Source organism: Myripristis murdjan, chromosome 13 (genome assembly GCF_902150065.1).
Source record: "Myripristis murdjan chromosome 13, fMyrMur1.1, whole genome shotgun sequence".
NCBI classification, from domain to species: domain Eukaryota; kingdom Metazoa; phylum Chordata; class Actinopteri; order Holocentriformes; family Holocentridae; genus Myripristis; species Myripristis murdjan.
In genome coordinates, this window is record NC_043992.1 from 19177846 (window position 1) to 19202022 (window position 24177).

General features: G+C 40.0%; 1 protein-coding gene across 1 annotated transcript; it reads left to right on the plus strand.

Moving 5' to 3' along the window:
* Window positions 1-348: 348 nt before the first annotated feature.
* On the plus strand, window positions 349-3143 carry LOC115370681 (VID27-like protein). The gene is made up of 2 exons (XM_030067806.1): window positions 349-1307; window positions 1837-3143. Exons 1-2 carry the CDS (start codon window positions 678-680, stop codon window positions 1930-1932), a joined length of 726 nt encoding a protein of 241 aa, XP_029923666.1. The 5' UTR covers window positions 349-677; the 3' UTR covers window positions 1933-3143.
* The last annotated feature ends 21034 nt before the right edge of the window (window positions 3144-24177 follow it).

A 24177-nucleotide genomic window follows, 5' to 3' on the forward strand; every position in this document is an offset into this window, starting at 1 on the left:
GTGAAAACATAGTAACATGGCTGCGTGTACACAGCAGGTTAAGGATCCAACCTGACTTTGGTCACAACACAAAAGTCTCATTAATTTATTTGTTTGTTTGTTTGTTTGTTTGTTTTATTTATTTATTTATTCTAAAGCAGGGTGGGACCTGGGAGCTTCTGGAGAAACTGTTTTTACTCTCCAGTCTTTATTCAACCTGGATAAACAGCTAAAACGAAGAAACGGATGGAAAATTGCACAGACTAATAACAAAACAGAAGTAGCCTAGCTGTCTGAGGGAACATCAATAACAAACAATAGAGGGCAGTAAAACGGCAGTGTAGCGTCTCATCTGCCTAATCCAAAGAAGAAGAGAAGAAGAAGAAGACCGGAAGTAAAAGCATAACAACAGCAATTAAAGACCTGAGATGGACACCTGTGAAATACCCCAGTTTTCAGCTGGAAAATATTTGTCCAAACACTCAGACTGTGACGAAAACAAACGACGAGGGTGAAAATAATTCTTGTTTATATTTTTATTTTTTTTAAACCCCAAAATAAGCTGCTGCCGTTGTCATGCAGCTCAGGTGAAACGTAAGTTTATCCAAGCGACCGCCCCGTTTCGCTTGTTTAGGCTTCACTCGACTCCTCTTTTCCAGTTGAAAGGCACTGGTCGCCTTCACCTGAAATAATAAAACATGGACAACATCTACAAAAAGAGGGTGTTCGCGTCCATGCGAAAAACCAAAGCGGCCGCCTCGAAGAGAAGGCAGATCGGGTTGCCTGCCTCCATCCTGGACGACAGCGACGAAGGTTCCTTCTCCTCCTCCTCCTCCTCCTCCTCCGCGTCCCAGGTCGACTTTGGCAGCTCCGCTGACAGCGACTCTGAGCGGAGCTCCACCGCCTCCTGCAGCGAGGACAGCGGCTCCGTCGGCCGCAAGAAGCGCTCCTTCCTTGGGGACGACAGCTCCGTCAGCAGCGAGGATGATGATGAGGAGGAAGAAGAGGACGAGGAGGAGGAGGAGGAGGAAGACGACAAAAAGAGGAAGAAGAAGAAGAAAAAGGAGGAGGAGGAGCAGAAGCAGGATGATGAGAAGGTGGAGAGGGAGCGGCCGCTGAAGCGGATGGTGTGTCCGAAGAGGCGCTCCGGTCAGCCGGAGTCCGAGCCCGACCGGGAGCAGAGGATGAAGAGGGAGGCGGAGAGGAAAGCCACGGCGGAGAAGAGGAAGCAGAGGCTCAGCAAACTCCTGGAGCTGTCCAAAAGGATGAAGATGACAAAGAGCCGAGGTCCCGAACGGGGTCCCAGCAAGAAGAGGAGGAGGATCAAGGTGTGTTTTGTTACTTTATTCTGCAGGACAAGTTGGAGAAATGCTAGAATTAGACTCACAGATACATGGAAAGATATCATTCAAAATGTGTGGCGACAAGTTAATGACCTGAGATGTCACTGTTCATATTTGAAAAAAAAAAAGAAAAAAAAAATGGACTTGTTAAAGTTGAATTAGGCTACGTATCTTTATGTAATTTAAGAGATTTGAATCATCATTCTGAGAGGCCACATTGTAAATATGAGTCCACTTTCATCTTTAATATTATTCAGTTATAGTCAAATGCAACCAATAAAAGTTTGCTATAAATAGACTCCAAACTGGACATCTATGGGGTACAGCCTTTTACACTAAATGACTGATTTTTCCAAAAAATAAATATATAAATAACTAAAAATAAATAGATAGATACACACTGACGTTTTTTCAGCCCTATAGACGTTTATATTCTGAATTTGTCAGAGGTGAGCAACAAACTCTTGTGTGTAAGTTCACTCAGTTCTAAAGGAAATGTCATTGGGGTTTACAGGAGCCATCTGATGAAGACAATAATGATGAAGATGAGGAGGCCGCTGTTGGTGATGGAGACGAAAGCGATGGAGATGAGGCGGAGAAGAGGAATTAGAGCCTCACGGTGATGTTGTCACAGAGATGAAAAGGAGACAGAACAGACTATTACTTTGAAACTCACAGTGTTAAGTCTCCATTCTGCAGGTGCACGGGCAAAAAAAACCCTTTTGTCCAAAATGTCAACTTTGCAAAAAACTGAAAAGCAGACTTGTCTTCAACCTAATTACCGTGTAGTTTTGAGTCTGACAGGTATATTATACTCACTCCAGGAAAAATTATTTAAATCGTGTTGATTTAAGTGGAGAGGCAGCACCTTAATACAGACTGTATATTTTGTTCATGTTATTCTTGAGAGGAATTTTTTTCCAAACATTGTGCAATTCTCCAAAGATTAACCCTCTGAAAGCAAAAGAAAATTCCCTTTTATTTCTTTAAAAAAAAAAAATGTAAAAATCCCTAATTTGGCCTGCAGACACACACACACACACACACAAAACATACATTTCACACATATTCTATATACAAGCAAAAGTTGTTGTCAAAAAGCATGGACTTGTATCTAAATGAGTAGGCCTATACTCATGCACACTCATGAACAAAAAAATCAGAAAATGACAAAAAAAAAATAAAATTAAAGAAAAGTTACTGATAAATGACAGTGTTATACAATAACATGTAACATAATAATAACTCGAAAGAAAAATAAAACATGATGAAGCTGACAAGAAAAAAGACAATGTGACAAAAAATGAAATGGTATGAAATATGAAAACTTACTATTGGTAAAGCAAATAATACAGACAAAGTTTTTTTAATGTTTAAAATTTTTGTATAGTTATATTTTTTACTGTTATTTTTTCTTACTTTTGTACTGAATAAAATGTGTTTTTTATATAAATGAGTCTGGGCACTCCAAAAACAACAACAAAAAAAGTATCCTCAAAGGCCAAATTGACGATGGAAAAAAATCCCTTTTTTTTAAGAAATAAAGGGAATTTTTTTTGCACCAACATGTTGAGGCTTCAGGGGGTTAAGCAAAATGGATGAAGATGATGAGGTTACATTTCTGATACACTAGCCAAATGCTAGTGTACTTTTGAAGTAAATAATGTGTGTTGGGAGTATTTTGCCTTAGATTTTGTGGAGCCACAATGAAAGCTGAATTGTACAGCTCAATTTAGCATGTGTTCAGTATTGTCGTTGTAATGTGTATTACCGTATATTCAGCCTTTTTAATTAAAAGAATGACTATGACATATCCCGTGATTGGTGCAAGTTGCTCTGGGTTTTCTTTTTTTTTTTTTTTTTTTTTTGCAGTTTCATTTTGTGGATACTGAATGTCAGGGTGGAAATGCATCATTCCCAAAGGCCATCAGATTTGACCCAGGAGTGTCTGAGATATTGAGCAAGGAAGCTCAGGGTCCTGTTGGCCTGGTGGCAGTTTCAGGTTTATATTCAAAATGTTAGGCCTCAGTATCAGGGTCTCCCTAGGGCTGGACAGTTTATCAGTACCATGCCCAGAGAGACTAGATATTGTGGGATTTTGGATATCATAATATTGTGATATGGCCTAAATGTTGTCTTTCTTGATTTTCAAAGCTGCATTACAGTCGAGATGCAGTTTTATTTCTTTATTAGACTGTTGCAGCTGTTCTGTTGCTTGCCTCTGTCTGCTTGGTCATTAAATCCACATTAATAAGGACTGTTTATCAGCAATCTCTTGTGTGCAAATGTCTTATGAAAGCACTGATAGACATCCCTATAATATCATCACAATATCAAGACTATTTGGTCAAAAATATTGTGATATTTGATGATGTCCACATGGCTCAGCCCTAGTTTTTCCATGATCTATGTAATGAAACTGATTGGCCCCCCGCAGTGCCACCAATGGGTCAGAATGTCCTCAGTGACCAAAGAACCACCAGTGCAATAAGCTTTACACTGAATAGCTCACTCACTGCCCAGTCAATTCTGATAAAGCTTTAGAGGAATGACATTGAAACCTGATGAGGAGACAGGAAGTATATTCCATTTTTATACTGTAAGCACCAATGGAAATGCATCATCTTTTATTTATTTGAGAATAGACAAATCTGTGGAAATCATTACAAAATGAGGAGTAGATATTGAGTTTTTTTTTGCCTCATTTAATGAACCTCTATATAAGCACCATTAGTTGCACAAAGTACATCAAGCCAGTACTCGATTTCTTGCCATGTTCGCTGTAGCATAGCCTCATCAATGGTGGCAATGGCATTAGTGATCTTTTGCTTCAGGTCGTTGATGTCCAATGTGATTAAAAACTTTTATAACCACTGAGTACATAGAACAAATCTGATTAACATATCTCATCAATTGCTTTTGTAATAGATTTTTTAAATTGTAAAAGAGACTATGTATATATCTAGATATAGATATAGATATAGATAAAGATATGACCAGAGTGACTTGCATCAGTCAATCGTAGGGGCTGGCATGGTCATTATTGACTTGTATAACATTATTTTGACATCCAATGCATATCCAAGTTCTCCCTGATTGGATTTGATGTGTAAATAAAAATAAATTAATAATTAAATTAAGTTATATTTTATGCTTTAACATTCACAGATATTCATACAAACTGTATACCTTGTTCTTGGATATTCTGGCCAGTGAAACTATTGTGGATTTTATTTTATTTTATGTAATTTATTTATTTTTTTTGCCTATTGCCTTAGGAACAGGATCAGGATCAATGTGCATAAGTCACGTACATGAGCAGGTAAAGCCCAAGCCTGTGCAGCAGCCCAAGTCCCCTATTGGCTGGTATTATATACCACAAGCCTAATTTTAGCTGTTTTTAAACATGTAATCTACAACAAAAAAGAACCTAATTTTGTTGTTGCATGTCAGCCTCCAAAATTACAAGTGACCAGAAAGCGGTTCTTTACAGTTCCAAAAAGGGCAAAAAATATTAAATAATTTTTAAAAACTTGTTCAGCATAATCAAAGTGCTGTGAAGCTGAACTATTGCACTGTGGTTGCAAAACTCCCAGCACCACATTAAATATCTGATATTACCCGCATCATCTCACTACTTATTCAACAGTTATAGTACAGTCAGATTTCAATTTTGCCTGAAATATTGTAATGGGAGTGAGTAGAGTGTGCTTGAATGACTCAAGAAAGTGGTACAATTTGGAAATATGATAAAGAAAGCTGAATTGTCATGACATCTTGGCTTGTATAACTTCTAGATGTGATGCGACAAGTTTTTGTCAATAAACTTCAATTACCTAACTAATAAAAAAATATGCTCCTCATTCTGCTGCAGCACAAGGCATTTCTGCCACACTTGATTCTAAAGTTGTTTCACAGTCTCACAGGAAACTTTCAGACTTGGAGGTAGCAGCTTACAAGGAGAACATGAAGTCTGCAAAACTCTTGCCTCAAGTCGCTGTATGGAGCCTGGAGCTTTGTGAGTGGCAGAAATCTACCAGCTAATGGGCTAAATGTGGGCAATTTGGGCTCAAAGTGCAGTTGTTTGGCTCCTATGCTTCACACACTAAGCTCTGGAGAACCAATTCGCGGCCACTTCTGTTATTATGTGTTGCGTTACTGTGCTATTTAAACAAACAAACCTCACCTGTCTTTGAGAGGGTGAGTAGATAATACATTTCACCTGGGGGTGAACTATTCCTTTAATAATCCTGATTTCTGAAGACTGGTTGGAACAGGCTCTCACTAGCCTATTTTAGCAATACAAGTGCAATGTTGCCCATCTGTTGCAGACATGATGGGCATGTGTTGTAAGCACTTAATTTCTAAGTCAGTAGTGAGAGAGAAGTAGATCCTGGAACCTCAGGCTCTTAGAGAGATTTCCTGGACCCCATGACCAAGGCAAGAAGGTCCAGGTCCAAAAGCCTCCCTCCCCCCACCCCCCCGCCTTACCATTCATTACCCCTACTGTAATCTATCTGTCCAAATAATTTATATGTGTGATTTGGTGAGGATTCCAGTTAGCTGCGATCTTCCCTGTTTCCCCTCACCCTTCAATACAGTGGGGCTGGATGGACCTCAAACTGTCAAAAATGTACACATGGAAAGCTAAGCAGCAGCATCTAGATGGATAAACGGCACTGGTTTGAAATCCTGGGTGAACTGTTCCATCAAAAAATTCTTTACTGACACAACTTTTTAAAATTCTCTACACTGTTTTGAAATGTTATTGTTTTGCTGTAGACTGCTTACACTTTAATTTTGTGTCTTATTTGCTTTTGATGTAAAGTGTCTGAGTTTCTATGAATGTGCTATACAAATAAAATTTATGATAAAGGTGTCAGTGTGCTCAAGTGAAGGAGTGCACCTTTCACACATCAGTGGGCTAGGCTTTGGTCTAAAGGCAGAACGGTTATGATGCTGAATTAACCATTTTGCATCACTGGTATTCATTTATTTGATATATCTATCTATCTATCTGTCTATCAGCTCTGCATTCCTTGCTTTTGCACACATTGCTTTTGCACTTCTTGTTTTCTTCTCTTGCATTTTTTTCTTCTCGTATTACATGCTGTGCATTGATTTCTCTTTGGTGACACTGAAGTTAGTTGAAAAATCTATCCTATACTTCATTTCATACCCTTCCTTGGCCTGGTTTCTTGCATACTGATGCATTCTTGTCCCTGTGTCCCCCTCCTTTGTTAAACACTGTGCTCAGTGCAGCCAGATCGGTGACTCAAGTGCCTGGAACCAAGTGCTTCTGGTGACGGCAACATCATTGAACATGCAGGTTAGGTGAGCAGTGTGGGAGGCTTGACTTCAGCCTAATCAGATAGGCCCTGGACACTGTCCTCCACAGTAATTAGATCGATGTAAAGTGTAATGATTTCCTTCTTCATTCCTGGAGAACATCCTCTGATTTGGGCCTGCATGAGGACTGCATAGTATATGTTAGCCATTGCAGTAGAGCAATCTGCATGATTTATTTATTCCTTGCAACAATATTTCCACCATTTGAAACAGTCATGTGCCAATGAACTCTGCAATATGACACTTAAATCTTGGCTGTCATAATTTCTTGTGGAAACTGCATGTCATGCGTGGCTGTTAACACTGGACATATTAGAAGTATTGGCACTTTCCCACAGATGCTTATGATTTAAAAATTTTGCAAGGTTGCAATGGCAGTCGTTAAAAAAAAACAACAAAAAAAACAAAAAATCTTTAACCATAAAACCACACCTCAACAGTGCTTTTTTTTTTTTTTTTTATGACTAAAGCCCTGGGATCTATTTTTGGTCTACATTGCATTTAGCCCATACATCTTGTGGATGCATTTCCTCCTCCCTTTTTGTAACCATTGGATGGAATTCAAGGAAGTGCTATGAGAGTGCTGAGTGCTGTTCATATAGGACAAAGTAGTCGGAGCGGAAATGGTGGAAAGGGAAAGTAAAAAGGGGATAAATGGAAGACAAAACAAGTGGCCCTGCTGAATCTGTGAGACAGAGCGTAAATCCCATTTTACTGCCTACAGAAACTGACTGAAGATGATACAATCCCATGTATTTGTGTGTCACAAATACATGTGAAACAATTCATGTAGCAGTTCCACAGAAAAATATTCACTTGATGCAAATCTATTTTAGAAATTCTTAATCTGTTTATTGATCCATGTGATCCTTAATCCTTATTGCTGATCAGCATGTCAAACCTTTTAATTCATGCATTAGAGTATATCCCAAAATACACCGGAGCACAGTGTGATTTTTACTGAAGAGTCTTTAGCAGTAGGTGGCAGTATTCATCCACTGATTTTGGCATTTCAGGGAGCCGCTGATAAGGTGCATCTCTGTGGTAAAGGGATGGTCGCTGCACATTGTGGAAGACTAGTTCATTTAGGTAAGAATGGAATTAGATCTGATTTTCAGCAGCATATTCTTTTTATTTTTCCCTTATTGTGATCTACTTGTATTTTTCATTTGTAGGCTCCATGAACTATTTCATTTAAGTGGTGGCACATGCAGAAGTTCATGAGGGGAAAAAGTTAATCCAAGAAACCCATTCACATGATTAGGCCTAAATACATGCTTACATACATACTTTTTTTTTTTTTTTTTTTTTTTTTTTTTTTTTTTAAATCAAGAGACAATTGAAATCTGGATTAGCTACCACTGTACAATCATGTAAGAGAATATTTGGTTTTTCATTTATCATAGACCCTGTAGGTAAATATGAAAAAGTTGATTAAATATCCTTTGGTAAAATTAAGCATAGTGGTGCAGAGAGAATGAGCACAAATAAATTGCAAAGCACTCATGAACATACACAAATACTGCTATGTTTTTTCTATAAAATAAGTGGCTAGTTATTCAGTGCTCTATATTATTACCTACTGTATGTTGATTAAACTACTGAGAAAGAAAACACTGGACAGGACACTGTTATGCATGTTAATCTTAGAACCCTACATGGGTAGAAAGCTGCTTTGCTAATTTACAATGATTATAAAAACACTTCACACATAGTGGGCTGGATTTTATCTCAAAAAGTCCTATCTTACTCTCACCATGAGTGCATCCCTGTCTTCTCGCATGGCTCTTGGTAGCTTTGGCCCAGGGCATTAGCTGCAGATTGACTAATAGGCTCGCCAGTGCAGCTAACGCCCTGGACCAAAGCAAAGATCTTGGATGCCTGCACACGGACTTGGGCACATTGTCTCAATTAAAATGAAAAACATGACAAAATGGGAGCAGTGCTCGGGGGCAAGATGGAAACCAGCGAGCATCCACAGAGGGGAGATGTGAGAGGACCTCAGAAGTAGGCCACCACCAGCCGCGTTTGCCTTGACCAGGTCTGGGTGAAATCTTGTGGACTGCCTCCACACAAGGTTACTGTAATCCCATCTCCAGTTATGACCTCTGGCCGGGAGGGTATGGTGAGACTGAGGCGATAGACTGGTGGCTAGACACGTCCCCCTCACTGTCCAATCTCCACCCTTGCCTTAGGCTCCAACCCCCTGCCAACACACTAAGCCCTTCCCTGTCTATTCATTAATATTCATAATTCATGTGGAATGAAGTGATTTAGGATCATTAAATGCACATGAATATTTGTCCAATGAAACTTTAATTAAGCCATCCCTTTCCGGCGGCATGATGTCATCAGGCAGCTTCTCGTTTAATGCATCCAGTACTTGGTTTAATGGCCTGTACCTTTATAAGTGCTCCTCAGTGATTATGCAGGGGAACCCCGCCTCGTCCTCATACCATCTGCACTGCTGTTGGATAGGGTTTGTCTTTAAGTGCAAGAGGCAATGTATAGATCAGTCATACTTAATTCAGCCGACCCGCAGAACCACTTCTGGATCTGCTGGATATTAGTTATTATCACAGTTGTGGGCTATTCATGAAGAGTCCTTTTTAGATTGCTATGCAAGTGTTTTTTATACCTCATGCAGTATATATTTATGCCCGACAGTGGTAGTGTGCTGTATTTTATGTTGAGTCCATATAATGTGTGTTCTACTCTGTGTATATCTTATTTAACCAGGTGAGTTAGGTAGATTCTTAGATTACAGCAATGACCTGACAATGTAGTCGCACCAGGAGGAGGAGTTTCACACATTTACCTACTGCCCAGGGTAGAGCATTACTCTCTCATTTTCCCAGAGTTGAATGAAATTCAAAAGTGGCTTATTTGATGTCCAAGCTCAGTGTAGAGTCTAGTGCAGCTAATGTGTCTGTCAGGTGAGCATCTTCAGCGTTTACCCTCATTTTCCAGCCTGTCTAAGGATGCAAAGTAACAATCTTGTGGTTGGGAAGCCCACTCTGTAGGCTACCATTACTTGTGCTATTGTTAGAAATAGGCCTATTAAGTGTGGAAATTGAGGGAAATGTTATGTCCTCACTTTGTGAGATATATCTCATGAAGTGAAGCTCATACATAGCCTGCACACAGACATAGTTTGTCACTGGCAGGATGTCACCCTATTTCAGCACTCCTCTAGAAGAAATTGATGCAGAAGTGTACTGAGGGGTGTCCAAGCCACTTCATTTCTTCACAGATTTCTTTCACACTGCAACATGCTTGTTATCTCAATATCGGTTCTGCATGTTGCTCCTGCGCTGACATACTGTGACTTAATTTCCACTTCTGTGACTCTGTCTCTGTCTCTCTCTCACACACACACAGACAAATATAGGGAGAGATCCACCCTATTGCTCTAGTGCTGCAGTGCTGAGTAGCAGTAACAGAGAGAGAGAACGAGAGAGAGAGATGTCTGGCATCAGCCCCACACCACAAAACTGACTGCGGCAGGGTATCCAGCACTCCTCTCTCTCGCCATCATTTACCTCCCACAGCACCCCCCCATGCACACGCACACACGCGCACACATGCGCACACACGCGCGCACACATGCACGCACACACACACACACACACACACACACACACACACACACACACACACACAAACTACACACCATACACCTTAGGTGTCTGATGACTATATCTGTAGTTATACTTGAATAATATGAATAAGAGCACGGGAAGGAGCATAGGTTTTGATATCATGAATGGGAAGGTGCATTTCTTTTGTATAATACCCATCTCTCTACCCCAGTCCTCCCATTACCCTTACCCCTTTCACTGTTGCCAGAAGTTCGGCGTCAGCACATTTCAAATGGTTGGCAAGCCTACGGCTCACCCTTGATGCCTGTTGAGGCACAGAATAATGCCCTTTGCCGAAGGTGCCATATGGAGGATGTTTTATAGCTGGGAAATGGAGGAGAAACGACTGTCCTAGAGGAATAATTAAGAGATGGATACCCACAGTATAAAGCTCATCACATCACGACTCTCCAACCAATCTGGATTTTCCATACACTCCTGTATCTCCTGTCCTGTCTATTCCTCTCTCTCCCTCTCCTGCTGCTTTCTGAAGTCTCAAACACCTTCGGAGAAGATAATGAGTTCTGTCAAAAGAGACTGCTTCTCATTTTTTCATCTTCCAAAAGTAAGCTTTTGCTTTTTTCCCCTCCTCTCATGATAATCAACAGTGTAGTGTCCCATATTTCTGCTGTTGAGCAGAACATGCCCTCAGAGTCAGTCAATATTGCAGCTCATAACCTATTACTCAGAGCTCAACCCCAGAGGAAGAAATTAAGTTTTCTCTTTGAAGATTTTCATCACTATGGTAATCAGCTGATCAGGGGAGGCTATACCAACTCCTTGTGATGCAAATATTTGCTTTACATGCAAAACCTCTGGATTTGCACCATTTTCGCTAATTTGCACTCAAGTTCATGCAGGCTATCAGTGTGACCACCATCAGTGATGTAACTGTATTAACGAAGTTACATTCATTGGAAACTTGCAGCCACTCCACCCCATGTGTATTACTAAAGAAATTACATCGCTGGAACTGGCTAAAAAACGATTCAGTTTCATGGTAGACAAGGCAAAGCTCCCATTTAGATGAGACTTCACAACTGTTCTCAGCTCTTAATCAGCCAAATCCTACTTGAGATGCAGATATCCCATAATTCCTATAGAGTGGTGTCATCCTTGTATGTTTACCCCGGCAAAAAAAAAAAAAAAATTAGACAGTGACATAAACTATGCATGACTGGCACACTGTTAAGAGGGTGTTTAACTACCCCAGCCTTGGGCTCAAATTGCCAACCTCCAAGAAGTCAGTGATGCAAATGAAATAGAAACTGCATTTAGTCATGTCATTTCACAGAGAAGCTATCTGTATTGCCCGGGTGTTTATGGAGTGCATAAGAAGGTCAAAAATTCTTCAATCTTGTTGGTAACGCTCGGCGCGTAAATTAATTGCTGGCGGTAGCTTTGTGAAATAATTGAATTGACTACATTATATTGGCATAGAACTGCAGAGCTAACCTTCAAATTCACAGTGAGCTCTCTGGAGACCTCTGAGTTATTGTTTTGTTTTGTTTTTTTTGTTTTTTGTTTTTTTTTTTGTTTGTTTGTTTTTTGGGTGGGGGTGGGGGTGGGGGGTGTTATTTATTTATTTATTTATTTACCCTTCTTCACCCCCAGCCCCAGCCCGTTATCTTCGCTGTCAGGGTAAAGCACATTTCTTCAAACCCATGCAGGAGCTGCTCTAGGCTGCACTGTGTTCCTAACCACAAAATAATAGGAAGAAAAGTTCAAGAGCAGTTTGACAGATCCAGCAAGATGGGACCATGTCAAATCCTTTGAATGCTGTTCCACGGGTTTGGATTTGTCATTGTCACAACTAATATTGTGAGTGTTGTCCTTCTACTCCTGGTGTGTCGCTTTCTCTGCAGAAGCATTCGGCATTCCCCTTAACATTCAGTTAGTTTATTTATGATATCAGAGAAATGAAAATAAGCTTCATTTAAGGGTACAACTTAATGAAGTGTGTAATGGAAGGAAAAAAATATGTAAATGGCAATATTCAGCTTTTAATTGTATGAACAAATGAACATGTATAAACATGTAGGATGCTACGCGTTTTTACATTTCAGGTAGTATTTCTTTTATTATCCTGATTATAGTGATTTCACAACACCAAATTATATATGCATTACATCAGGGATTCTCAAAATGGGGTTTGAGGTCTTTGCGGGGTTCCATGGGCTGCCTAACCAATGTGAGGAATCACTTAATGTCACAATAATGAACTTCAGCAGAAATAATTTCAATGACAGAGGAAGGGCTGTTCCAATTGTATGTTTCATTGTCATGACACAGATATATAAATCAATGCTAAATCAACAAAAACAAAAAATCTTTATGTATGGATATCACTGGGATGTGGTCTTTGGCTCTTTTGGGTTCAGTGACATGAAAAAAAAAACTGAGAACCACTGTAAAACATAGATACTTAGGTGCTTTACACTAAACTAGTTGCATAGTGATTAATGGTTTATTTTTCTATCTAAATCCATGTTTTCATGATAAACAACTTTCAAAAGACCCAGGAAGCATGGACTTTTATGAAAAAGGCATTTATCTCTTCATCACTTCATTTTGGAATATTACTAGTCGAGATTTTTTTTGTGTGTGATTATTTTTATTAGACAGTCCCCAAATCGTAGCCAGTTAGGCTTTTAGATCTCTGCTCTTTCTCTGGTCATCTCAAAAGGCCAATCAAATTTCACGGGTGACCGGGGCCCTTCAGGCAACCCCATGGGCACGCGCCCTGAGACCTACATGTATAACGCAAATGTCACAGAACCACAGAGAGCACGTGATAAGCTCCACTCATTAATCTTGCAATAAATAGTGTATGGGCTCATTATCATGACTACATTGAGACAAATGCTACTGAATCTATCAAAGTGGTGATTGAACGTCAGTCAATCTGCTGAGAGACATTATCTAGAGTGAAAGATAAACCAATTTCCCATCAGAAAAAATGTTTTTCCAGACATGCATGGTATGCTCTCTCCATGTGAATATGACTGACAAACTCAGTGTAAGTGTACTACTGTACAGTTCCATTGACGTAGTGAGTTAGACACCAGTGAGCTGTGATTGTGCACAGATTGTGAAAAAGACAGGAGATTCCTCTGACATGATGCCCTTTTGCTTTCCACTTCCCAGGACCACACTGATGCATGCACCAATGCATCAGTTGGCTGCCCTGCTAGATTAAAGGAAAGAACTAGGAAACTTCCAAAAATAGCTCTTGTATCAACACCCCCACCAGCTGGTCCATGCTGTACCCAGGGACATCATATTCCATCAATCTTTCAACCATTTATTGACGGGATGTCCACATAAATTTGTCTGACGGGCGTTGGAGCACTATGAAATATTAATTTTAAATTCTCTGGCTTGTATTCCTAGATGTGGGGGGTAAGTCTCCTCCCTCTGGCAACAAAAAGCAGTAGTTCATACATTAACTAGTGGATAACATTGATGGAATACTGAACAGTAAGAGATGTATTGATGCCAGGGCCCCATATCCCAGCTATGCTTAGTGTAGACTGGGGTAGAATTACAAGGAAGTCCCATTATAATATGGGTGGCAGGGTGACCTAGTTGTTAGAGAGAACTACATAGTCCCATATTCGATCCCTGGAACAGCAAATGTGTATTCATAAACAGCCTGTTAAAGGGTGCTTGAGCAAGAAAATGACGGGTTTCAGCTGAAGGCCTAAAATGCAGCCAGCCTCAAGTGACACCTTCTCGAACACATCCCTAATGCACGAGGTGAGGTAGTTACACCTCACCTCATGTATGCCACTTGACATGCAGCTTGTAAACTTTAATATCAGAACATGCTAACAGCCAAAAATTTGATCGCTGCACATTGTGTTCCCATATTCATAGGAGGTGTTAACGATAAGAAACAAAAGAAGAGATCATAGCCTTCTAAATTGTGGCCGTCGTCAAGGTTTATGAAAAGGAACCTCATTTGCATATTCCCACTTTGTTTTATTCAAAGTGACAGCGTTGCAACTGCACTTGAATGAGGCGCCAAGGTTACTCCGTGGTTTGATGCTTCCTATTTAAAATATGTCCTCAAGTATATAAATTATGCACACCAATCCATGCAGCAAGTATAAGAAAAATGCTGTTGAGTGTAATTATAGCAGCAGATATGGATGGGAACTGGAGTGGTGATGGTGGTGTTCCATAAATCATATCTTTTTATTGTACAACCTAGCATGTGGATCTAATAGCATCACATCAGCTATATCCACTTTATGGCGGCACATTCAAGGCCTGCAAACAGGACAACAGAGATGATGCAAACATATCAGGAGAATATGTTAAATAGCAGATTTATTGTTTACTTTATTGTGCTTTACAAGGAATCTAGACAAAGTCATAGGCTGCAGCATAAATATCAACAGCCTGCCTGGTATGCAGAGGAAAAAATATATCAGAGAAAGAAAAAAAAAAAGCTTTTCAATTTGGGATTTGGAGATTATGATGATGAAGGGCTAATCTCATACCAATTCTTTTTCCTTCAGCGGGGTCAGGGAAGTGTCAGGCCAAGTGGTTGAGGAGACTGAGAGTAGACAGCTGCTCAGAGACAACCACAGTACTGTGCAAGGATGACAGCAGCACCCTAAGCACCCTTTACAATGATATATGACTTTATTAAGAGATCATACGTGTGAAGAGAGATGGTTGGGACCATCACCACTCTGGGAGCAATACAGCCCTCCCACCTCCTTGCAATCCCAGCCTCTGTTCCCAGTGTTTTAATTCCATTACGATGCAGGGACAAGATAAGTGTGGGGGTTTGCATGTCAAAGACCACCACCAGTGAAATCAATATTACTATCTACTACTAGACAGCTGCCTAGAGACTAAAGAATGTAAACATTGTTCCATAAAGAGAAATAAGTGCTATTATCATATTATAGCAACCATGAGAATCAAGATTAAAAGATAAAATTTGCTTGTGGAGCGAAATGGCATCCAATTTCCAGCTTGAGTAGGTTTTCAACTTGGTTTGACTTTATTTATCAAGGGTTGAAATGCTGGTAAATATCCTTTGTTAATATTTAATATTCATTCCATGTAAATAAAAGCAATATCTTTAACTTTTCTACCCCACACAGACTCACACAGGGGGAGGTCTCATCTTATTTTAATAATTTCCATCTGGCTAATGAGGGCTTATTTTCACTGTGCCCAGAGGTGCACTTGTTTGTATTGTTATATTTTACCAGTTAGTTAAATGTTAATTGAGTTTTTCATATCATTTGTGCTGAGTTAATGTCTCACTCAATGGATTTGTCCCGAATTAGCTTTAAGGGTCTCTGCAGGTGTTGCAATTCCACTCACAGTGCTGGGTTCTGTGCATAATCGTTTGTTGTTAAACCATGTTTCTTCACTTAATGGGCCGTGTGGTGGGTTTGGAACAGTAAAAGAGGCTGACTCATTGACTATCATGGAATTGGTATCACTTATCTTGTCCAAACACCTCATAATTTTCACTCTGCAATGCAATCATCACAATGCATGATCTCCAAAGCATCTGTGTTTTTACAGCTGGACCATTTTGCTGACATGCATTTATTTCCCCACTTTAAATCTTTGCAGTTCATTTGAATCAGTGGACTGCTGTATTGCACTTTCAAAATCCTTCTGACTCTTACAGCATTCAGCCTCCCGCTTTATTAGCATGTTAGTTGTACCGGAATTAGAAGTGTGTGTGCTGTGTGAGTACCAGGCAGCTTACAGAAAGGACAAATGAGGAAATCAGTAGTAATTTACCAGAATCTGCAGAGCTGTGCCATACCTGGCCAAGATTATAGTGGCACTGTGCCTGAAGTCCCACCTGTCATGTAAATGCTGTAGAGAACTGCAAAGAGGCACTGGAGAAGTTTCCCTGATTGCTGAGATCGATGCATGAGCTTAGGGGTGTATGATACTCGAATGAGTTTCCTAGAGTAGACATTCAGTGCAATAAACTACAAATCAACATTTTTTCTAGAATTTTTCAGGTCATTAGTAAGGATTGATTGGTATATGAATATGGTTCATACATCTACATCAGTTTAGAATATTTGGCAGTTTTAGGATTAGTCCCAAATTTATTTAATGATAGTGGGAACTTCTGCTACAGGTGCATGAACACTGATAATGAAGGATATATGTCAGAAATTTTCATAAATCCATAATCCATCATAGGATTGTGTTTTTGTTGACTTAGAAGGTAAGATTCAAGGACCTCAAAGGAAAATGAGTAGGATTCTCCTTAAAAAACAAACAAACAAACAACAACAAAAACAATGTATAGACCCATACAAAACTAATCCCTCTCAATTATCATTTAAGACCCACTAGAAGTGTGTGGTGTGTGTGTGTCTGCAGAGACCCTGCCCTCTGCCTGGATTTTCTTGTTTTGCTGTGCTCCGGATGCTTCTGGATGTTGTCCTTTGGGCAGTGGGCATGTAGCTTCCAGCCAATAACAGTGCGCAGTGCCAGATTGATAACACCACATCCAATAGGAAGCTACAAAACTCAATGAAAATGTAAGATGAAGGAAAATGAAGAGCAGAAAGGCATTTTAATGTGAGCATTGTATCACTTATATAAGGAAACCCCAGACATAAATCCAACCATCAGTCTCAGAAATAAGTAAATGGAAAATGACAGCTGAAGGTATTTTAGTCTAAATATGATATCCACCCTTTGGAAATAGCCAAAATTACTGGCAACTCTGACTATTAAATATTAGTGAAGCCTGCCTTACCGACCTTGAGCAAATTACATGATGTAATACTTTGCTGAAAAAAGTGACCCACATGAAATAGCATTTTTTTTTCCACAGTAACATTTTGGGAGGAAAGCCATTAATCTCATTGTTCTTGAGGGGTTTGAATGCGCTCAGAATGCATGGTGACGTTATGGAAGCCTGTGCACAGGAGATAGAAGGGCGGAGAGAGAGAAAGGGAGAGAGAGAGAGGCAATGACAAGCAGAGAGAGCAGTTGGGGCGGGGGGGCTCTGAGCATTGCCCAAGTCACGCCTAGGGCTATGAGCATGTGACGAAGGCAGCACAGGTACTGCAGCGGCAGCAGTTGGTAATTACGCCTGTATCAGCAGCAAGTCCCATGTGTCGTCCATTTCATTAGCTACGCATCTTCTCCCAAAACATGGTGGGGGAGAAGCATTATCATCAATCCCCACCCCATTTCTCTTTTTTCATTACATGTACCACTTCCAATAACAGCGGACAAGCCGTGGATGAAGAATATGATTCTGTTGTCATTATTTTACCTGCCTGTCTCCCAACTTTTAATATGCAAAAATGGAAAAGGAGGAAATTAAGTAAAGGTGTAACACACTGAAATTTTCCACCCAGTGGTTTGGAAAAATAGATATTCATTAGTGGTACGTGTAGGCCTCAGAATGTGAGATTTTGTGTTCCGTACGATTGTGTCTGTGCCAAATATGTTCTACTGTATGGCTTTACAATGCCCTCCATAAAGTGGCATGAATTAATAATGTTTCCTACAGTAGACTACATGAGTAAACCCTCTGTCACTTCAAGATAACAAGATGGAGGCTTTTGCTACAGTGGTCCTATAATGGTGGATGTGTTAAAAGCCCTTTGCAGATGTATTTTTAAAGATATTCTGTGCTCTCTCTGTCTCTCTCTCTCTCTCTATCTCTCTCTCTCTCTCTCTCTCTCACACACACACACACACACACACACACACTCCCTCTCTGTCCATAACAGTAAAACTTTATTTATTTTATATACATTTATATTAAGTATTTATATAGCTTATTTTTTCTTCTAATATGCTGCCATTTTAGTTATCATCATATTTATCTTGTGTTTCACCACTGTGCAGTAAGACTGTATACTGTTTGTCTGTGCAGCAATCCTGTGCAATAAGCCAATAGGTGTGCAATTACCCAATTTATAGTGCAATATTCAGGTGCAATACTACTATTTGCAGCACAATATTTTTTGTTTTAGTATAATACTGCACACTATGTGTGTATTACTGCTGCAGGCTCATATTTGACCCTGCAATGGTAATGTGAAAGGTATATATAGTTTATATAATTTTAATTTATCATTTGTCACTCCACCATTTTTTCCTCTGTTTTTGGGCTGCTGTAACAAGTGAATTTCCCTGATGAGGATCAATAAAGTTTATCTTATTTTTATCTTAAGACATGGTCAAAAGTTTTGTTCAAACAAAAGGATATCCAAGGAGGAGTCCGAGGAGCTGTCTCAGGGGTAAGGAGGGCAGCTACCTGAGTAGATTTGATCGCCCCTAGCAGAATCCACCAGCAGAGAAAATACTGCAAACTAGTGATGCATGATTAAAAACATAGATGCAAATGCAACTGCACATGCACATGCTCATGCGTACACTTACCCAACCACAAACACAAACATACAAGCAAATGTTTGAATTGCATCCAATTCAGAGAATCAAGGACACTGATGAGACTGTTGTCTCTGCATGCAAACAGCCTCACACACACACACACACACACACACACACACACATTCTAATACTGTGAACATTGCCAGAGCAGTAAGTAAATGCTAGTTTTTGAACATGTAGTCATCTCATTTTCTGTTTACTACTGGATCCCAAGTTCAACGCTGTCTTGACAAACAGAGTGCAAATTAAACCCTCTTCAATTACGCACACATGCCAAAACAGCGTTGATTAATCTCCCATTGAGATGAAAACGTCAATCAAAATAGCTCATAACTCGCACAGACTGATGGGTAGCAGCAGGGGGTTGTGTGTGAGCGGGACAAGTGTATGACATCCACTTAAGCTCAAAGGCTGCAAGAGAGAGAGAGAGAGAGAGAGAGAGAGAGAGAGAGAGAGAGAGAGAGAGAGAGAGAGAGGGAAGGGGGTCAGGGTAAGGTAGTGAAGTAGGTTTCCCCTCTCATCATTTCTCTCTACCTGGCATAAATCATCCTCATCCAATTATGATAAAGTCTGTAGCCTAGATTACGTGGCTTTACTGGGGGAGAAAAAAAAAAACAAAAAACGATCATTCTCGCTGACGTCTTCTGCAGTGAATAAGAGTGAGATTTCATTTGGGCTTCAACGGGGCATGTCCTTTTAATTAATGGGGCTCGGCTGAGTTGGAGATGGTGCAGCTATTTAAAATGCTAAATGGTTTTTCGGATTTTCTCTCTCTCACTCAACAGATCCTCTCCATTTGCACCGCAGACACACACACACATTCACACACACACTTTCACATACACACAGGCCCTCTACCTCTTGCTCACTGTCTCACTCTTGGTGGCATTTGTGATTAATTTTGCCCGTGCTTGGAGCACGGCGTGGTGGCTCTGGTAGGGAGGGAAATGTGTGTGTGTGTGTGTGTGTGTGTGTGTGTGTGTGTTTGTGTGCGTGTTGTGAGTAAGGTGTGTGTTTGTGTGTGTGTGTTTGGGGAGGGGCAGGGTTAGAGCATTGATGGGTTGATGGATTGATACCTACTGTCATTTGCAATCTGGTGTCAGGCTGGCGTTTAAAACAGGTCCAGAGCTGCAGAGCTGTGGTGGGGAGGGCAACAGCATCAGCATCTACACACTGAACTGGCATCTAGTGAATTTGTCCTCGCCGTGCGTGGGAAAAAAATATTTTTAACCACCATCAAAGGCTGCAGCTACGCTGCTATTTTTATTTTTTTCTTTCCCTCTAAGGACAAGGAGGGAATTCATCAGAACAGAGGCAAGACCTGTAGGGGCCAGCAGCAGCCTAAAGGTTAGAGAAGTGGGCTGGTGATGATGAAGGGTTGCCAGTTTGAATGGGGAAATGTGGCTTGGGAAAGGCTGCTGGGGAAAAGCATGCTTAGTCAACACTCCCCGGATAAATACATGCCAATAAAACAACGGGGCTGCACAAAATTGAGGAAAAAAAGACATTGCGATTTTTGCGATACATATTACGATATTAAAAAATACAGGAAATTTCACCAGATACCAGCAGTGTGTTATTCAATATACAATTATCATCATAATTTTCATTATTCCTTTGGTTACTTTGTTACTTTGGTTTCACATTTGTGATTCTAACACTGGCGTGGACAAGTGGAGAGGGAACTGGTGGATCATCCCTGTCTCACAGCTTTTTGTGCTGAAATCACAAAGTGTAATCTACAGATTAATGTTTCTGGACTCAAATTGTCATTTTTTTTAATGCACATAGACACATGTGCATGATATATACATATATATATATATATATATATATATATATATATATATATATATATATATATATTTTTTTTTTTTTTTTTTTTTTTTTTTTTTTTTTTTTTTAACCAGAGGAAATTCCAGTCGCTTTAGCAAACAAAACAACTGGGTTAAGGTTTGGAAAAGGTAATGGTTAAGATTAGAGAGAGGTCATGGTAAAGATTAGGAAATGTTAATCCTATGTATCATAACAGGAAACAGAGTGGACGTGGGCATCGAACCCTGATCTCCCGCAGGAAAGTCATGTTGATTGACATGACTCAAAGTTCATCAGAAAAACATACAACACAAACCAGATACAACACATACATTTAACCCAATGAAGCCATTTGTATCATATATGATACACGTTATCAAATAACACATTCCGTTTTCAGTTTAATCAATACTTGACCAAAATACTGTTGTATACCTTTGGACACTTCCCCTGTTCACCCTGGACCATACCATTGGCACTTCAAGTACTGTCATATATGTAATAACATATTTTTTGAAAAATCCTTTTTTTTTTTTTTTTTTTTTTTTTTTTATATTTTGTTATAGGACTAAATAAAGGGTTCAATTTTTTAAAAAAATTGAATTTTCTGCCAATTCTTTCAGAGTTCAGGCTTTAAAGGTTAAAGAAAAAATCTCTGTGTGTGTGAGTGTTACATTAGGGCACAGACCAGCCCCATGACAGAATTTTTTTTTAACTTTCAACCAGCTCTGGGACGAGTTGCCGCTGATAACAGGAATACACTCACTCAACTGGACACCTGCCAGTAGCATCCAGGTGTCATTATCTGTGACAGTAGCCATGTCTCCTGTATGTTTACAGGCAGGAGACACACAGGCTCTACATGCAAAGTGATTAGTTCAGCATGTGCTCTGGTGAAGGGGTGCACTTGATCATTTTGTCAAACAACCAAAGTAGGTAGTGCTCAGGTTCAGGTTGTGATCAGCAACTAATGGCACCTGCTTTGGTTGGTTTGGTCACCAGCAACAAACTGTGTGTCCAAGAACCTGTAAATCAGACCAAATCATGTTATATCAGTTTTCTTTTAGATTTGTCATGGAAAAAGAGACCCTTACCAGTTTTCCATTTGTATCAAACAACAAAAAAAAGTTATAGCATCACATGTTTGAGTTAGTTTGCCTCATTAGACATTGCACATCCTGCAATGTGACTACTGCACATGTGCACATCGCAATGTAGATGTTGACATGATACAGCCTGCAGCCCTAATAAACAACAATAAATAAATGATCATGCTATATACAGGAGCTGAGATATGTATAATGTATAGTGTGTACTTTTTAACATATAATATACAATGCTGCAGTGTTACAATAGCACGGGAAAAAGCTGTTTGATTCTCTCATTACACACGCAGTTCAAGGGATTCCTTCTTGTTAAACTGCGACATCGCCCAAACCTTTTTGAATCAATTATCGTCATGACTGTTTAATTCAGGGGAGGCAATAATTCTCCATTAGTGTATCAGGATGTCATAAATATCTAAATACCGGTGCCACAGGGCGTTCAGATGAAAACAGCTGCATAATCAGTTGTACTTTTTTTTTTTTCTTGTGAAACACAAGTAGAAAATCATATCCACACACTGGTTTCAGAGTTGCAGTACAAGGAATGTGGATCTAATTGTGTGGGTATACATTAAATGTCTGGCTTAAAAACAGGTTGAATGTGCGCTTTTCGATGTTGCTTTTACATTTTTTCACAAGCCTGAGCAGCATCAACTCAGAGGGATCACTGGTATTGACCTCTGTTCTTGAAGGGCGCTGTGTGTGTCTCCCTCTGACGTGACCTGCTGCAGTGAAGCCCTCAAACGACTATCGGCGAATCGACTCGTGCGTCGTCCTAAACTGCATCTTATCACAGAAAATGAACTAATGAATGATGAATTGTTGATGTTGTCACAGCAGGGAATCTAATTGAATCTAATTTAGACATCACTACAAAGGACAGAAAGGCACGGGGAGAATCTTGCAGAGTGGATAGTTTGCCCTCCCTGGCCCTCAATAACCTCCCGACCCTCCCTCCCCTGCACCCCCCGCCATGCCCGCCTCCCTTCCCACCTCCTTCCCCCTAACCCACTGGTCCCTGGGGCTACCATTTGTGAATTCATCTCTGCCCTCACAGCCCTGCTCTGCTGTCACATTGCATCTCGCACGCGCAGACAGTCAACGATAACAGTGTTAGGGCTTTTCATATTCCATACACCCAGCTTCCAGCTCCCACTCTACTGACATGCATTGTTACCCAGAGCCTCTCTCCCTCTCTCTCTCTCACTGTTACCCCGTCTCTGCCTATTCACCCACCCACTGCTGCTCTGCTTGGTTAGCATGACTTCAGATCTGCCGCTCTGTTTCTGTTTGTTTTCCTCTTTGTTTCTATGTCTCTTTCTATAAGTCCCCCCCACCCCCCACCCCGCCCCTATTCTGTTTCATTATGTCTCTCTGTGTGTTTGACTCTCTCTCTCTCTCCCTCTCTCTCTCCCTCTCTTTCCTATACTTACTATTCTTCATTCAGTGGGATCTAAAGTATGGTGTCCTTAAACTCAGCTGTTTTCTGATATTGCTATCAGAACAGTACTTTAGAAAATCATTCAAAGCAATAGAAAATGAATACTTCAAAAAGGTGTAAACAGCCAAGCCTAAGCATCAGGGTAGCCATAGAGATGTACTTAAGGTGCTTAAAAAAGCCCCACCAAAATACATGCACACACACACGCATGCACGCACGCACGCACGCACGCACGCACGCACGCACGCACACACACACACACACACATATTCAAAAGATACATGCTTTAATCGAACATTCTCATTTGTGTTTGGTTGAAATTTGAATTTTGATTGTAATCACACAGCCATAGCTTCCTATCAATATGGGCCTCTATCCTTTTGACACCAAAGAACTTTGGATTTTCTGTTTGCCAAGGGAGTCCATTTTTCAGTTCCAGTTCCAGCTGATTTTTTTTTTTTTTTTTTTTCACTGCTGTACATGTGTGACTCTGAGGAGCCAACAGGACCCTGGGAGCAGGACTACCATATTGGTTATTGCTGATTTATAGCTGTGAGATACTATATAATTAAAACTGATGCTCAAGTAGAAGCAGTTTCTTGTTAGCTGTGGAGCATTTGCAGGTGAGCCGCTTGAGTATTTACAACAATCAAAAAACAACTATTAAAAAAAATCACACATTTTTCTGCTGATTTCAAAAGTATTGTCAACTATTTTGGTGACATTTGATCAAACACTGGGTGAAATAGAAAATGTGCATGTCGTTCAAATTATGGTAAGAAACAGAATATCACTGCGTACTCATCATTTGACATATCTTATCACCATTTTAATTATGATATTGAGGTCAATTGGTCACCATGAAGTTGTTTGAAACACAAAGTAGAACCAGATCTAGTTCCTGTTCATGCTAGTTCTTCTTTGTTGTGCAGTGGTAAAGGACCCAATGTGGCAATTTTGTTATTTCACTGTTGTTAGAGATTATTGCCTCCCTTAATAGATAGATTTACTTTATTGATCCCAAACTGGACAATTCTCACCAAACTGGGAAATTCTCAAAGAAGCAGATTACTTCTTTCCATGTA

Coding starts and splice junctions, on each gene's coding strand:
- LOC115370681 (XM_030067806.1), top strand. CDS start 678: ATGGACAACATCTACAAAAAGAGGGTGTTCGCGTCCATGCGAAAAACC. Junction 1,308..1,836: donor AGAAGAGGAGGAGGATCAAG/GTGTGTTTTGTT, acceptor TGGGGTTTACAG/GAGCCATCTGATGAAGACAA.